General features: G+C 40.8%; 1 protein-coding gene across 2 annotated transcripts; it reads right to left on the bottom strand.

Annotated features, from left to right (window-relative positions):
• Positions 1-433: 433 nt before the first annotated feature.
• On the bottom strand, positions 434-2,624 carry LOC115799840 (uncharacterized). 2 transcript variants are annotated; one of them, XM_030757137.1, is made up of 6 exons: positions 2,577-2,624; positions 2,365-2,458; positions 1,913-2,254; positions 1,395-1,575; positions 1,074-1,207; positions 434-975 (listed from the first exon to the last, which is right to left on the bottom strand). In XM_030757137.1, the coding sequence occupies exons 1-6, from the start codon at positions 2,606-2,608 to the stop codon at positions 652-654; spliced, it is 1,107 nt and encodes a 368-aa protein (XP_030612997.1). In that variant the 5' UTR covers positions 2,609-2,624; the 3' UTR covers positions 434-651. The 2 variants fall into 2 exon arrangements, with proteins under 2 accessions (XP_030612997.1, XP_030612996.1); XM_030757136.1 differs by lacking the exon at positions 2,577-2,624 and having other exon boundaries at positions 2,365-2,564.
• Between the last annotated feature and the right edge of the window lie 15,214 nt (positions 2,625-17,838).

Raw genomic sequence — 17,838 nt, 5'->3', positions numbered from 1 at the left:
TCGTGCATCATACCGTACGCCAAGGGCAATCTCGACAGGTTCGACCACCCCCCATTTTTCCACAAAATGTTTCTTCCATTTTGTCTCTGTGTTAACATCACTGAATGGATTTCCTACACTTCTGAAATAATCCTCGAATTGGACTTTCAAATTTTCATTGTCAGAACATATGTTTAGAACATCATCTTGTATATTTGTTTGAACTTCATCTACAAGTTCCTCTACAGTTTGTACAACAGACTTTATTACAGTGGTTGCCACACCGCAGCCAAGCAGTTTTCCAATCAGAGATGCACACATCTCTTGAGTATTTTGCCTATTTCTTTCACTGCTTTGCAAACTATGTGGTGGCTCTTCAGAAGAACAAGGTGGCTCTTCAGAAGAACACTCAAATGACTGATCTACTGCTAAATTAGGGCATGTTACCTCAAAATTATCCACAATACAAGCTCTGTGCCTGTTATGAAGATGTTTTCGAAAGCCTGAAAATGTGCAAAATCTCTGACAACAGCCGTCTTGGTCACATAACAGTTTAAATTTCAAACCGGGGTAAAAGCCATGAGAGAACTTAAGATGGCGAACCAAATCTTTGACAGAGCAAAACAAACACTTGCAAACAAAACATTGAAGCATCTTGTTCGATTTGTTAATTTAGTTCACTCCGTTAAGGAGCTTCGCTCTAAGATCCTTCACCCTGGGGCTTTCATGACACAGACCAACATCAATATTGTAAATGGTGGTCTGCACAAATGTGTACATATTGTGCAGGGCCTGATCATAAGAAATGCCAAACACATAGTGTGCTTTGAAAAGTTCATCAAAGGCTGAAATTGAAGACTTAGCCTTGCAGGGAATGAGTTGACGATCCACAACAATGTAGTAGTCATTGATGGTGCGACGCGATGTTCCAACTGCTAAAATGTAGGGCTGCCTCCCCTGGACTGAGCTTGTTGTCTCTTGAAGGTTGCGGCATGACTGAAAGAAAATTTTCAGTGGAACAAAAATAAAAATCAGATAACAGCTTTCCAACTTCACTATAAACACACACTTCACTCAAGGTTGGGGCCACTTACTTTGTGAAACCAGACAACGTGGCTCAGAGCTTCTCGAACAGTGATTTTCACAGCCCTCTTCTTCCCACTAGGAGGTGGAAGCAGAAGGTACACCAACAGCAACAGTGCTGCCATGTCACTCTTCCAGGCAGACTCTACAAGATTTAAATGAAACACTGTCAGATATGCTATTCATAATTGCTCTATAAAAAAAGACATTTGTTGGTTATTTGCAAAAAATGCATCATTCAACTAAGTTGTGATATTTTGTCAATGTAATGGAAAAAGTGATTCCAATAATCTGCACATTTTAAAAAGAAGTATGCCAAAGCTAGGACTAACCTGATGATTCTTCGTTGTCCTCTGGGTTCTCCTGAGCAGACTGAAGGAGAGACTCCAGCATCGGCGTCCTAGTGAGGTTGTTTGCTTCTTTGATGACTTTCTGCCTCAAAGAGGTTTCCCACTTTTCCATTAGTTTTGATGAGATTTCCTCTCCAAACATCATTTGGAAATCCTGCAGCACCTTAAAGAAAAAAAAAAACAAAAAAAGAACAAAGAAAAAAATCTACATTAAATTATAAATTACATGGAACATCAATGCAGGAGAAAACAAGACAAGATACACTGAGTTGAGGTGAAAAGATAACGTTCAGCTAGCCACTATTACTGATGTGACCTAAAGGAGGTAAAGTTAAAAGGAACTGCCAAACTTGATTGGCGTGTGCACATGCGTACATGTCAGCATTAAGAAAAGGGAGATGCTTTGCTGGATTTATTAATGTATCAAAGCAGCTGTGAAGAATAAAAAAATTTTAGAGCAAAGCCTTCATCTTAAGATTTTCTGTTCAAAGTGGACTCACCAGGCCTCTTGTATCAAGGAATCTTGGGAACACGCTGAGGAGGGTCTCACACTTCTCAGAATCGTGAATCAGTGCTTGTCTGTACTGAAATGTTTGTTCCATTTTCAAGAAGATCTGCCTTTCATCTGTGGTGTGCCTCAGAAGGGAAATGGCCTCTCTGCACTGGTCACCCTCCAACTGATGCTCCGCAGTCACAGCCCTTGCAAACTGTGGTCCTCTGTTGCTCGATGGATCGCGACTGGTGCTGCTGCCCCTCCTGCTGCCACTGCTGAGTTCGCGCTGCATGTTTTTCAGTTTCCAAGCGATGTAGCCTTCATTACTTTTGGAATCAAAAAAGTGCTCCTGCAGTGAATAACATTATTTGCCAGGAAAAAAAAAAAAAAAAAAAGTTTAATCCTTAAATACTTATCACAATATTTCTCTAAAACTTTTTACTCAATGGGAATACTCACATATCCTTTTTCAGAGTACGGATCTTTCAGACAAGGGAACAGGGTGACAATTCCCAATGCATAACGTGTCCTGACATCCATCGGTGGAGCAGTCCTTAACATGATTTTAATATTAGACTCTGATGAGGATTTCTTTTTTCCATGGCCTGACATTTTTATTTTCATGTGTATCTGAGTATCCTGTCTTTACAAGTGTAACAAAAACAACTTACCCATACTGCTCAATCATTGCTGCTACAACCATGTTGACCAGTTTTTGTCGTAATGGGTCTTAACCTCCCCTGTTTGTGTGTATTCTTTGAGTATCTTCTCTCCTCCTGGCTTAGCATCCAGGAGTGTTTTGACAAGCTTAAAAGTGTGAAACATCCAAAGTTATTGAAATACAGGTTTATTCAGTCATCCAAATACATTTGTCAACCCACTCACATTTTTTCAGTTTGCAGCTAATATATGCAACTGTGTTAAAATAAGAATGTAAAGTTTAATTTGAAAGGTAAAATAGTGGAGAAATGCAGTATCTGTGTCTCACACAGCTATTAGATTGGCCCCACTCCATTCAGAAACTATTTCCCACATAATTAAACCAAGTAATTTTATATAAATAAAGTGAAAATATCACCTCTTTGGCTTGTAAGGAAATGTCATCACTTGAATCTCTTCTTGGGGACATCATCAAGGTGTCATCAATGCATCTTCGTTTAGGGGACATGAACGAAAGATCACTGTCCGATGAACGTGATGACACAGAGAGAGTGTCTGTGCATGAAGACTGCATTGGAGATTCTAAGGAGAAACCAGCAATACAAAGAGATAGTGGACCACCATTACATAATCTGTGCCTACAATGAGAGAATGATTTTGTCTGTGATGTAATTGAAGTACTAAAAACATAAATAAAAACAAAACCTTCTGAACTTTCTATACTTCAGTTTTAGTTGTATGAAATAATATAGGCCTAATTTTGTAGTGCTACTGTTACCCTCAACAGAAGAGGCATCAGTGAGAGTCCAGACAATGTCGGATTTCTCCTCCAGAACGTCACTGAAGACGTCTTCATCCACCTCCGTCCCAGTTTCATCCACAAGATATACATTTGTTTCTTCAAGGATGTCAAACTTCTCTTTGGCTGTAAATGCACATACATTTTTTGAGATTACTAAATTGTTCAAATATAGAATTCTGTCAGTTCTTTAGGTATCACTAATATTCCTGCAAATTTACTTCTATGACAAAAGGTGAACAAATATATAAAAATGCAGGCAAAAATATAATGTAGGATTTTAAGCAGGTCAACTTGAATAAACCAAAAAACATTACCTTGTCTCAAAAATGTTGAATATGACGCTCCATTGAGTTTGATGTAGCGTTTCTTTCCTGCATATTGGACTTTAAAGAGCATTGTCACAGATATCTGAGAAAAAAATATAAGTTCAACATTACTTAAACGGTGACCTGGTCATGTTAACAGTGTCACCACCATACAAGCAGAGCAAAACTGTTATGGGTTTTAACAGTCACTGGTTCATAGAGTGTAAAGGCAGACCCTTGTGGTCATGCCTAATCTAACTAAGAAAAAAAATAAAATTGAGGCAGGGGAGCAGCTATGCCATGTTTGCCCATCCCCAATGAAGGCTGAGAGACAGCTTCCATTAAGTGTTGTTTTTTTGTTTGTTTTTTTCTTGCTGCGTTTAAAATTTTTAAGTTTTATATAGTTTGTGTGTAGCATTAGCCATTCAGCGCCGAATGATATGCTGCTTGGCTACCATGCTGGAGACTAGGTGTGTTTATAGAGTCTGTGGTTATAGCAACCTGTTCTGGTGGCTACAGCTGCAATAAAGAAAAAAAAATAACAGCTGACCTTCTCAGCACAGCCAGCACAACAGGGTCGTTTTTTTTTTTTGTTTTTTTTTCAAATAATGGAAATCCGTCACAGCGACAGAGAGTATGGAATGCTCTGCTTACACAGTGATACTCGAGCTGCAGAATTAAAATGAAATGCAGTAATAGCGATAATAGCGTTTCGTCATTAAATTCAGTGACAGCAGAGTTCCGAAAGTGAAGCGTGAAATCCTCAGCCCAGTGCAAGGGCATCTCAGCAAGGCGCCTGGCGATCAACCGCTAGCTAGAACAGTGCAACAGGGTTGGGTCAAAATGGCGTAGCAAGTTTTTCAAAATTGCGGAAGAACTAGGGTGTGGATGGGATAGTGGCTTTCATTGCATTATATCGGCTATGACTGGTACTCTTTAGGCATCCTAAGTTACGCTACAAGACAAGAAGCCACTAAAGGTGGAAATGCTAATCAGCAGCAGGTGCTAGATCTCGAGAGCAACCGGTGAAGGAGCAGGACAGAAGGGCAAACACAGCGAACAGAACATGGAGGTAACAGAAAGTACAGTTTTTGAGAAAATCAGTGGGAATAATGACATGTCTGTCTCCTTAGTTTAAAAAAAAAATTTTTCAACTAGCACCGATAAATTGTACATCTGCCTTGAGTTGACATTTAGCACGTCTTGCGATACATTTAATTGTCAGCTGATGCCACTAACATTTGGTGAAAATTAAATGTACATACATAACTGTCAATGTACTTACCTGTATTTTCTGTTGTCTGAAAAGGCATTATATCCAAACTAGTTAATCCCGCCGAAAAATAACCGCCGTCTGCTTGTTTGGTGCATGCGCATTCAGAGTACGTCGCAACAGATACGCACCCGACGTGCACACGCACGGTACGTAAAATGCGAACCGTGAAGACTCAATCACAAATACACACCGTGAGAGTTAGTGAGTTTAATATAAACTCTTCACTAACACTGCAGAAATACCTGACACCAATAGGAGACACTGTTGCAACACTGGAAGTGTATCTAATTACTAACGAACTCCACAGTGTAAAAAAAACAACTCTACATACTCGAACTCTGGAAAAGTAACACTTTTGAATTTGCTGTGCATATACCATTATGTTCTGAAACACACATTGTAAATAATAATAATATTTGACCTTAATAAAATGTTAATTAAAATGTATCATTTGTAGTGATAAAAAATGAAAAGTATTTCTCACCATCTGCAAAGGCTGTTTGGTTCAACTATGTTCTGAAACTAACCGGCCCAGATACCAATTTTATAGCATGTAAACAAGTACATCCACCACACACACACACACACACACACACACACACACACACACACACACACACACACACACACCTATAAATAATAGTCAAATGCATGAAAGTTTTGGATCCAGGTAAATATACTGGAGCATGTCTATAGCAATTGCTATAGGCTTGAAAAACAAATTCCCTTCAGGAGTTTCACTTTAACTCTCTCAAGTATTTAAGATGATGTGACAAGATTCTTTATTTATCCAAGATTTGGGAAATTCTTTTGTTACAGCAGTTAAAAAGTTAAACACATCAAACATATAATAGCTTCAAAAAGTCGAACAGTACACAGCTCAATAAAATAAAATACACTATGATGAATACCTTCATGAACTAATCTGAAAGCCAAATAAATAAATTAAAATATCATTTTAAAAAATTCAGGAATCAAGACAGACCAAATTTATACAGTCTAAACATAGTTAAAAAAACAAAAAAAACCAAAAAAAAAACAGCATAGCAAATATCAGTTACATTGTTATTTGAAACACTTTAATGTAAAGGGTAATGGACAGTGTGGTGCAATAAAGTGTTTTAGTGGTAAGTGTGACAGTGGAGGGTTTGAAATGAAAGAACAGTCGATGCTCTGCTCAACAGATACAGTGGGTATGGAAAGTATTCAGACCCCTTTAAATTTTTTCACTCTGTTTGATTGCAGCCATTTGCTAAAATCAAAAAAGTTCATTTTATTTCTCATTAATGTACACTCTTTGTTGTTTCATCTAGGATAGTGGTTCTGACCTCCTCGGCCTCCTTCCTTCCACTTAGCGTACAGTCTCAGGGTGCTGGACTTCTCCAGTCCAAATGACATTCCAATGTCATTGCTGTAGATCCTGGTGGTATGGATCAGTAAATCAATATTTTGTTCACTGGCATACAGCTTGATGCCATCCATGTACACGAGGTGACTGATGTTTGCTCCATTTTGTAGTCGGTCTCCGTAGCCAGTCTTGTTGATGATCTGGCTGAGGGGATTCAGGGCTATGCAGAACAGAACTAGGGACAGGGCATCTCCTTGGTAAATCCAACACTTCATGGTGACGTGTTCATTTGGCTTGAAGTTGGCCTCTAGTGTTCCCACTGGATGTCTTGATGAAGGCTCTTAGGGTCCTGTTGATCTTGTATAGGTAGAGTCATAGGCTTTCTTGTAATCAATCCAGGTGGTGCACAGGTTGGTCATTCTATCTTACAGTCTTGAGTGATTGCTCTATCTACCAGTAGCTGGTGTTTTGCTCCCCTGGTCTTTCTGCCAATTCCTTTCTGAGCCCCGCTCATGTATTGAGCCACATGTTTGCTCATCTTAGCTGCTATGATGTCTGACAGGAGTTTCTGTGTTGTACTGAGGCAGGTTATGGGCCGGTAGTTGGATGGGACTGGCCCTTTCTTGGATCCTTGGGGATCAGAACTGTTTGTCCTTTAGTCGGCCATTGTGGGTGTGTCTTAGCCTCTAGCAGCTGGTTCATTTGCGCTGCCAGGTGCTCATGGAGTGCCATTAGCTTATTTAGCCAGTAGGTGTGAATCATGTCAGGGCCTGGTGCTGTCAAGTATTCATATGTCAGACTGTTTCTTGAATGTCTGCCACTGTGATGGTTACTGGATCCTGTTCATGGAGGTTACTGTGATGTGCTCTTAGATCCACTAGACACTGACCACTGGTGTTGTGTGTTGCATCCTTCTCCCATATGCTCTTCCAGTAATGCTCTATCTCCAGCCTTAGTGCATGCTGTTCTCATATTGTTCCCCTGCCACTGAAAGTACACCTTGGATAGTTCAGTGGAGAACATCTGGTTTATTCTCCTGGCTTCTCTCTCTCTGGTATACCTCTGCAGGTGGTTAACTAAGGCTGTGAGTCTTTGCTTGGCAGTCTCTAAGGCCTCAGGTATGGACAGCCTGTTGTACTTCTTAAGCATCGCTTTCTTCATCACACCTTTTTGCAACTGCCATTGTATAGATCTGGTTAGTTTCACTGATGGTCGAAATAGGAAATGTCCATAGTGCTGCATTCGCATCTTCTAGTAGACTTTCAGAGTCTTGATAGTCAACTTCAACTTTATCTTTCAGGTCAGCTGCTTTGGTATTCAGCACACTAGTTGTTATTTGAGGGTTTAGTACCCAATCTCAGAGTGTAGGGATGATATCTCCCCCAACTGATTGTCCTGGCTCAGTTGTACCTGTGTTGTACCTCATCAATCTCTATTTGCGATAGCAACTGCTTCTTGCGAATGTTGGAACACTGAGCTGAGTTGTTTTGATATTAGTCTGGATGTCGGGTGTCGAAGAATCGATAGGTCCCACAGCCTCTTCATGTAACCTCTTTCACTGGGAATATACAGTATGTGTAGTAGCATTCCAACAACTCTGTACGGCTTTAGCAGTCCTGCTTTGTTTGGATTTCTCCCTGAAAGTCCTGCTGTTACATGACTTGGAATATATTCACACAAGTAAAAAATTTTAAAGTGGCTCCGTGTGGTTCTACTATGAGCCCCTCCCTAATGTTTGGACACCCTTCAGTGCAAGCTCAATGTCAGATTTCATCTTCAAAGTTTTCCTACCTTTTTTACGATGAAGGCAGTGAGCACTGAATTTACTGTGCTTGAACTCAGAATTAATTGTAAAACTCTGTGAACTGACCAAATTTGACAATGCTGAACATTTACTGGCAAATTCACTGAAATAAGAGTTTTCTCTTTTATTTCAGTTGACTCAAAAACCTTATCAGTGAAACCAATCAAAATGCAGCAGTGTTACACCTTATGCTGCTCTTACACATCTCTGTATCTTTCACTACACTGGTTTGCACTTTAATGTGTACTTGCCTTCTCTTTTTCACATCTCTATCTTGCTTAGCCTTTATCTCTCCTGCTGTCTCCTCTTTCCTCTGACATCACCTCCCCTCTCTTTGTGCCTCTCTCCATCTTAATCTCCTTTGAGCTCTGTTGTACTCATCTTTTCCTCAGTCCAACTCTCCATATCTCTCCACCTCCCACTTTTGAATTCCTTTCAATCTACTTCTCCCTCCTCATCAGAGACAGTTTTATCAGGTGTTGCCCTCTCTGGTGTGGTGAAGCTATTCACAAAGCACACATCTCTGTCACCTCCAGCCTATTAATCCACTCCAGTCCAATCACAGACACCAAGGCCTGAGTATAGCAGCACACACACAGACTTGCACACATAAATTCTTCCATGCATAATTAAAGGAAAAGTCTGACATTTCAGGGCATTTGCTATTTGATGTTATCAAATTCAGTTTAATTTAGCTCCTTCACACTGAATGAAACTGATGCATTTTGGTTAACAAGTATTACTCACCTACATTTCATTCATCCCATGTTGCAAGAAAAATAGAGGTTTGAAATTTGTTATTTCTGTGTGTCCTGAGAAATTTGACTCTGATCCTGATCTAAGTTACAACTGCAGAGAAATACAAAAACGGTTTTCATTTTTTGTCTGCTTCCTGAACACACTAAGCAAAAAGGCTCATAGTGCATTGTGTATCAGGCTGGACACTAAGGAAGGAGTAAAAGACTTGTATCAGGTGGATAGGCAGAGACCTCAAGGATATGCAGTTAGAGTTAGAGTGATCAGGGACAGAAATGGAAATGCACTAACAAGGAAATTTGTGTTTTGACATGATGGAAGAAGTACTTTGAGGAGCTGATAAATCTGTAATGTGAGAGAGGAGGATGGATGGAGGACAGTTAGAAAATTAGTAAGGAGGAATTGAGGGCAGCTATTAAGAGGATAAGTAGTGGAAAAGCGGTTGGTCCAGATGACATACCAGTCCTGAACATATGGAGATGTTCAGGACAGAGGGAAGAAGACTTTTTGACCAGATTGTTTAACATAATCTCAGAAAGTGAAAGGATACCTGAGGAATGGAAAAGAAGTGTACTGGTATTGATTTTCAAGAAGAAGAGTTATTTACAGAGCTGCTGTAACTACAAAGTTGATGCCATACCATGAAGCTATTGGAAAGAGTTGTTGAAGCTAGGTTAAGAAGAGAGCTGATGATCAGTGAGCAGCTGTATGGTTTCCTGCCGAGAAACTAGTACAGATGTGATGTTTGCTTTGACAGTGTTGATAGAGAAGAACAGAGTGGTAAGAGAAGAGCTGTGGTACTGCATGAGGAAGTCAGGAGTGGCAGAGAAGTACATGTATGTGAGGCTGGCATAGGGAATGTATGGGGACAGCAAGACAGTGGTAAGGTGTGTGGTAGGAGTGACAGATGGTTCAAGGTGGGGGTGGGATTACATCAGAGATCTGCACTGAGCCACCTCTTGTCTGTGATGGATGGACAGGCTGTCTACATGGATCTGTAATGAGTAGGAAGCAAGTGGAAGAGAGTGTGGAGAGGTGGAGGTATGCTCTGGAAAGAAAAAGAGGAATGAAAGTCAGTAGAAGCCAAATAGAATACGTTGAGTATGAATGAGAGGGATGGTGGATATATTGGACAAATGATGCTGAATATGGAGCTGCCAGGCATGAGGAAAAGAGGAAGATCTCAGAGGAGGTTCATGAATGTAGTGAAGGAGGACATCCAGAGGGTTAGTGTGACAGGGGAAGATGCAAGGGTTAGTATGAGACAGAGGCAGATAGTCAACTGTGGCAATCCCTAAATGGAGCAGCCGAAAGAAGACTGAAAACACTAAGCAGTCCATCAGTCGATGCAACTAGTACAGAAGGAAGAATGCCTCACCATTCCTCCAACAAAACAACTTAACTTTTTCTGGGATCTCTTGAATTTAAAGACCCTCTATTATGCAAAACCACTGCTTCTTTTCCAACCATCTTGTTGTTGATTTAGTAGAATGCATATGGTCCTTGTCAGTGTTGTATCACCAAACATTTAATGAGCATAAGGTCCGATATTCTGGAACCACCGCTTTACAATTCTTTTCTTTAGTGAACACTTTCAACCTCCCCTCCTCAACAAGAGCAACTGTCTCCAAGAAGCTTTGGAAATTAGCAGAGCCATTTATTTTTCACATTCTGCACTGTGAATCCTCTGGCTCCATGGGTTACCACTATATTAATAGAATTCTTTTGGAGATTTTAAAATCTGAAATAATTCAAATTCCTTGGATGCATTTGCATGCTTGGCCAGTGAAGTATATTCTGATAGGATACAAGGTTGTAGCAGTGATAGCAGACACTGATGCTAATATGGAGGTAGGAGGTGGAGCGGGCTGTTTATAAAATGATCCACACATCCTCCATTCAGCATCCTTGGACAAGATGGAAGAACTATATGGATGATATGGTAAGCATATTTTTTCAGAGCAGATTTTTTTTTTCTTTTTGGTGTTGGAGATTTAACCAATGTCATACCAAAAGCTACTGATCCTAGATTAAAAAGTTATATGAACTTTCTTTTTTTTTTTCCTCCTCTCTATCCCTTTCCTTATTGCCTGTCAGGCCTGGCATAAAATAAAAAAATAAAAATCCAAACATTAAAAAGAATAGCCTATAGAAAACTTATAGAGCTGTTCTTGTAAAAGCAAATATGTTTGGTACATCATTGCATTCGGATCATCATTCTGATTGCAAAAACAGCCAGACAGGCTTAAAAAAAAAAACAAAACGAAACAACTGAGAAACAAAGTCATTGGCATCAGTCAGTTTAGAAAGGGTTACAAAGTTATTTCTAAGGCTTGGGGACTCCAGTCTACCAGGGTGAGAGCCATTATGGGACTGGCAAAATAAAAACAGGAATAACTAGCAAAAAAACAGACGGGAGACTTGATTTGATGTGACATGGGAAACATAGGGAGGGCAGGGAGAACTGAAACTCCAGAACTAAGATGCAGCAGTTCTCAGGGATGCCCGTACCATGGGATGAGACTTGGAGGGAGACGCCAATGGGAAAAATGAAGCTTGTCCGGGGGTCAACCAGGAGGCCAGCAGTGAAGCAGAATTACGAACGAAGGCAAAACCCAAGGCAGAGTACTGGAGTCCAATTTGACCCCAACAGAAACTGGAGGCTGATTATGAAGGAGACTCTCTGGGGCCTGATGACACTGAAAACGAAACTCCCTCAGGAGATCAGTGATGAAGACTTTCTGGGGGTCGGCAATGAAGGAGCCCCTCCAGAGGTCGATGTCAGTGGTGGTGACAGGACCCTTCTGGAGGTTCAAACAGCACTTGACTCTCAGGACACTTGGACTCAGGTTCAGGAAGCTCAGGACCTTCAGGTTCTGGCTCAAGACACTCTGGCTCAGGCAGAGTGGGACTCTGGCAGCGGCTGCTCAGCAGAATTTGTTGTCCTTTCTGAAAGCTGCGGCTGTGGCTCAGCATAGGGGACAAAGGAAGCACAGGATTCCCAGATAACTGGGGAAACTCAGCAGGGCACACAATCTCCTCTGATGACTGAGACTGATGCAGAGGTTCAGCCATCCCCACCCTGGGAACAGGAATAGGTGCAGGGAGAGGCTGAGCCTCAGCCACCTTCACCATGGGAACAAGGATGGGTGCAGGGTTCTCAGTATCAGGAGAGGCCCCAGGTGGAGCAAGTGCTGTGAAACATTAACAACTATCTTGGAATAAGAATAACTTTATGGATCCCAGAGGGAAATTCACATCTGATATAGTGCATCTGCTATTTGTATGAGAAGTGAAAAGCCTGATGGCTGTGGGTACAAATGATTTTCTGAGTCTTCCAATACTGATGTTTTTAGTTTCAGTTTTGTTCCATAAAGATGTTATAAAGTGGGTGATCATAGTTGTTCAGGATGGCTTCTATGTAAAATTGTGTGAATCCATTCATGTGGGAGGAGGGAGACTGAAGTCTCCTGAAGATATCAAGACAGCCTTCACGCCAAACGTCGGTTTTTGCCTTGGGTGGAGTGTACAATTCTAGTGCAGTGAGGCCCCAAGATTCAAACTAATGATCTCTCCTCCGCCACTGAGAGCCATGCTTTCCTCCTTTAGGGGACGGGGAGGCTGGCGAATAGCACACTGGCTGCAGTAGCGAGAAGCGGACTGGCTGTAAAACTGGGTAGTGGATGGCCAGTGAGAATAACTAATAACTGTAGACTTGGGCGGAGGGGATGCACAGCTGGGTCACTGTGACACAGACGTGATGGCCAATGTGGTGAAGAACTGACTCAACACCCAAACAAAGCTTGCTCCTATACTGATGATTAGATCTGGAGAGTGGAAGAAAAAAAAAAAAAAAAAAATAATGATGTAGCCACATCCTTATACTAGGTCGAAACTTAACATACCTGTCAAGTTTTGTATTTAAAAATATGGGAAATTTGAATATAGAAGTTGCTATATGATGCCATCGCCTAATTTGCATAATTGTTCATTTGCATATAGTTGTAATCGAGGCTGTGGGAGAGACAAAAAGTGAAAGAAAAAGAAAACACCCTAAATATGTTTAGAACTATAAATGAACTTTATGAAATAAGGTAATAACTTTAATGCCTTGCGTAGACCCACAATACATAGTGAATTTTATCCCGTATTGTTTGTTAGACTGTCAAATTTAACAAAAACACTAAAGTAAGTAAAAGTAAGTAAAACTTTATTTATATAGCACCTTTCACAGATAAAATCAAAAAGTGCTTTACAATGTGCAAGTAACAAATAACAATAGCCGATAAGAAAAACACTGTGGGTGAGACTGCTAGCTACATTTCAACCCTCCTTTATCTGGGCCACTGTTGCCAAGTTGTGTAAGAAAACTCGCTGTCGGCTGTCTCAAAGATTGATAAAGGCCAAAGCGAGGTCTGGGGATGGGAGCGGAGGGGGCGGGTAGGCAGCATCGGTGTTTAAGTGAGGTTCGGGGGTTGGAGAGTGGAGTCGAAGTGAGGTACAAAGGGACGCAGTAAGAATGTACTCAAAACATGGCGACAGCGGATGATTTCGCTGGCACTAGTCGCCTTTTGGGGGGAAAGCTAAGTTGGGAACACTGAGCCCAGCCGAGGTCCAGTTGCTTTTCTGGGTTTCTTCCAGCTGTTGGCACTAACCTCACGAGAACTGCCACCTGCAGTAGCCTGGGTGGCAGTTCTCGCGAGGTTAGTGACAGAATTCAGTTTGGAGTGGCACAGGAATACTTTAAAATTATAAAATATGGAAAATTTATGGGAAAATAAAAATACGGGAAGACAGCAGGACAAGAAGGGTAAAATACGGGAATTTCCCAGCCAAAACGGGAGACTTGACAGGTATGCTTAAGAATGCTGCATTGGCTGTGTGGCAGGTAGTGCAGGACACAGAACTTAAACTCAAAAATTCAGCTTTAATGCTGAAGGCTCTTACAAAATACAGTAGGACTGGTGTCAGAAATTCAAAACCCTGACACAAAAGGGAAAACACAGCACAGTATGAGGGGAGAAAGCGATAAAGAACTGAGTGAAACTGACGGCTTAAATACACACAAGGTAATTAGGGAGAGTGTTAACAGCAGGGGAGTAGAGGTGAACTGAATCTACCTAACGAGGCAAGGGAAACAAACCTGAGCACAATGCACACGAAAAAAGGGACCTGCCAAATAAACCAGGAAGTAGCTATACCCAAACAGAGATGGAGACTTGATGTGACACATGAAACATAGAGAAGGCAGAGAAAACTGAAATTCCAGAACATTACAAGAACATAATGGAATCTTTAAACCATAAGCAATTTTATATAATATACATATAAAAAGTCCTAAAATCCTTTATATATATATATATATATATATTAGGGGTGGGACTCGATTAAAAAAATTAATCGAATTAATTACAAGCTTTGTAATTAATTAATCGAAATTAATCGCATTTTAATCGCATTTCAATGTTTGACATGAGAAATATTAATTTAAGTTTAGTTGATGAATAAATCAATATACATAAGCTTAAACTTCAAAATCTTGTTTATTTTCCCACCAGTCTACTACACAGACCAATGAAGGGTGGAAGTGCTCCTGTGATAAGCAAACTCCTGAAATTAAAGTTAAGCATCATAACTGGATAGTTTTATTCAACATTAATGTCTCACTTGTTATAGTTGGAAATTAATCATTCTCTCAGTTGTATTCCTTGATGTTGAAATGTGTTATGCTTGTTTTAACAGCTTATTTTGAATAAAGACTTAAAATTAAACCACAAAAAGGAGAAAAAGTTCGTTCTCCGTTTAACAGCTGCTTTTACACAGCTGTGCTTCGCACTCACGGTTGCTAGGCGACATGAGCTACGCAGAGGTGACGGCAGCTGATATGAAGGCTAGCCGCTCACTTCCGGCCTTTGTGGTGTTCGTGGGCTGCGAAAGACGTGGGCCGGGTCCTTCGCAGGATGCGGCCCCTAATTTGGACATTGTGCGTCGATATAATCTGTATGCCGGGAACTCGCGCACTGAGAAACGTTCCACGGTGCAAAGTGCGATTAAAATGCGTTAAAATTTTTAACGCATTAATTTCCCCGTAATTAATTAATCGAAATTAACGCGTTAAAGTCCCGCCCCTAATATATATATATATATATACATACACATACACATACACACACACACACACACACACACACACACACACACACAGTGGCTTGCAAAAGTATTCATACCCCTTGAACCCTAAAAGACTTGCAGCTGTAACAGCAGCAAAAGGTGGTTCCACAAAGTATCGACTCGGGGGTGAATACTTTTGCACACCACACTTTTCAGTTTTTTATTTGTAAAAAATGTTTTGGATTATGTATAATTTTCTTTCCACTTCACAATTGTATACCACTTTGTGTTGGTCTTTCACATTAAATTCCAGTGAAATATATTTATGTTTGTGGTTGTAATGTGACAAAATATGGAAAAGTTCAAGGGCTATGAATACTTTTGCAAGCCACTGTGTATATATGGTTAGGATTCACCTATAGAGCAACGCAGTCCACAGAGGACGGCATCACCATAGCACCATCACCATAGCACTTCACAGAGTGCTGAGTCACCTGGACAACCAGAACACCTATGTGAGGATGCTCTTCATGGACTATAACTCAGCATTTAACACAGTTATCCTGGAAATTCTAACCACGAAACTGCTCAAACAGCAGATCACCTTCCCACCTGCATCTGGATACAACACTGACTGCCCACAATCTGTCACACGTGGCCCCCATCTCACCTCCACACTCACCACACCCCACTTGAAATAAATGATGAACATGTAGAAACTGTCACCACCTTCAGGTTCTTTGGCACCCACATCTCAGCTGACTCAACTCAAAACACCAAGGCACTAGTGAAGAAGGCTCAGCAGCAGCTCCACTTCCTCTGTTTTCTCAGAAAAATACATCTGGACAAGAAGCTGCTGCTGGCCTTCTATCGCTCGTCTGTGGAAAGTGTACTGAGGTACTGTCTAGGCGTATGGCACATAAGCTCCACAACTGAGAACAGAAAGGCAGTATAGCGGGTAATCAACACCACCCAAAAGATCATCAACTGCCCTCTGCCCTCCCTAGAGGACATATCCAGAACCTGCTGCCTCAGAAGAATCAGCACAATTACAGAAGACCCCTCACATCCTGCCCATCACCTGTTTGACAGCCATGTGGCAGTCAGGAACAGAGGCTGTTCAATCCCCAACTGATGATTCTGGATATAGGAAAGTGGAAGTCACTTCTCGGGAGGGGGGGGTTAGCCTGAGCTTGGGTGTGAGATTGCAAAGCATCAACTAGATGTAATTGGGCTCACCTTGATGCACTGTCAGTTTGGGTTCTGGAACCACTCTCCTGGTGAGGAGCTATGACGTTGCCCTTGGTGAGGTGGCAGGCAGGGGTGGGTACATTTGTATCCCTCTGGTTCTGTGCATGTGTGTTGGGGTTTTTCCTCAGTGGCTGAGAGGGTTGCTTCCCTGTGCCTTCAGGTCAGGAAACTGGTCTTGAGTGACATTGGCACCATTGCACCAATATAACAATAGTTCAGTGGAGTCTCTGGGTGGGGAGCCCCTGCTGGGGGACTTCAGTGCTCACATTTGCAACAATAGTGTAACACAGATAGGTGTGATTGGGATGACCAGCCTGTCCTAACACTCTGAGGTCTAATTCATCATTGCTGACCGAACCCTAACTCTAACCCCAAAAGTATGCAATCATTTTGAAACATGTCAAAACCTATCCACATTTTTTTAAAGTAAGTTTTGCCTTTCTCAAAAATTATAGTAAGGGTAAAGTGAACACCTATGATGACTCAGACCTTAAGGGTTAATTTGAAAGACCATAAAAAGAAAAATAATTTTTGGCTTAGCTGATGGAAATATCAACAACCTTAACCTTAAGCAAGGCCAAATGTTACAGTTAAAGAAGCTGAAGAAGAAAACTATTCAGGACCAAGAACCTGATTAATAGTATGAGTGAGCGTGCTGAAAAAATATGAGAGAACTGTGTCTTAATAGACCATTAAAAGGAAATTTCTTTCCAATTTCCATATAACAAGAACTAATGTTTTCTCAGAGCAAGGGAGAGAAAGGAAGGGGGAAGCGAGCATGTGGCACACTGAGTGATGGAATCATATTGCTTTCTCTTTCGGTTCATGCTGGGGTTACATGCCCTAAAGGTAGGAGCTTTTGATTAGCTTTTTGTCTTACAGCTGAGAAATCTCTGGGAAAGAGAGGAACATAATTCAGGCACCCAGTGAGAGAAAATAGCTTTGTTTCTGTGAATCATTTCTTTTTTCAATGGGGGAAAAACTCAATATCTGATTCCTGGAAATGACACTAAAGATGGCAAGATGGATTTGGTGGAGTCTTCTGTTTGGCCCATTGCTGTACTTAGGTCTGAGGGCAATTTTTTTTATTACCTTCAGGCCAATATGTTTGTGTGTTTGTATGTATCCAACAATTTAGTTTCTTTCTATTCCTGAAATTATTAATACTTCTTTTGGCATCAACACATTTCAATTGGACTATCACAGTAATATATATTAAACAGATTTTATGACAAAAGACAATAATCCACATATAAAGAGATTCTGATTGCATAGGTATCCTGCTGATATGCCATGATATTCAGTTTAATTCAATTTTATTTCTATAGCACCAAATCACAACAAATATTTGCCTCAAGGCACATTATATTGTAAGGTAAAGACCCTGCAATAATTAAATGATATGTCAATGGTATCATTTGCACACATCAAAAATGAGTTTAACTCAGCTCCTGGCCAGTTATTTTCCCTGTCATCACCACATATCACTGAATTTCATTGACCTTCCATGTTCTCTGGTCATCACTGCTGGTCTCTATCATAGACTGTATATAAAAAAGTCCAGGTAAAGTCATCACCCTAAGCTTGTGTTCATATGATATGTTCATATGAATAGTCAGT

The sequence above is a fragment of the Archocentrus centrarchus genome, chromosome 20 (genome assembly GCF_007364275.1).
Source record: "Archocentrus centrarchus isolate MPI-CPG fArcCen1 chromosome 20, fArcCen1, whole genome shotgun sequence".
NCBI lineage: Eukaryota > Metazoa > Chordata > Actinopteri > Cichliformes > Cichlidae > Archocentrus > Archocentrus centrarchus.
The sequence above is the reverse complement of the archived record's forward strand: the minus strand, read 5'-3'. Positions and strand labels throughout refer to the sequence as shown.

Coding starts and splice junctions, on each gene's coding strand:
- LOC115799840 (XM_030757136.1), bottom strand. CDS start 2,529: ATGAAAATAAAAATGTCAGGCCATGGAAAAAAGAAATCCTCATCAGAG. Junction 1,576..1,912: donor TCCTTGATACAAGAGGCCTG/GTGAGTCCACTT, acceptor TTTTTCTTTAAG/GTGCTGCAGGATTTCCAAAT. Junction 976..1,073: donor ACGTTGTCTGGTTTCACAAA/GTAAGTGGCCCC, acceptor ATTTTCTTTCAG/TCATGCCGCAACCTTCAAGA.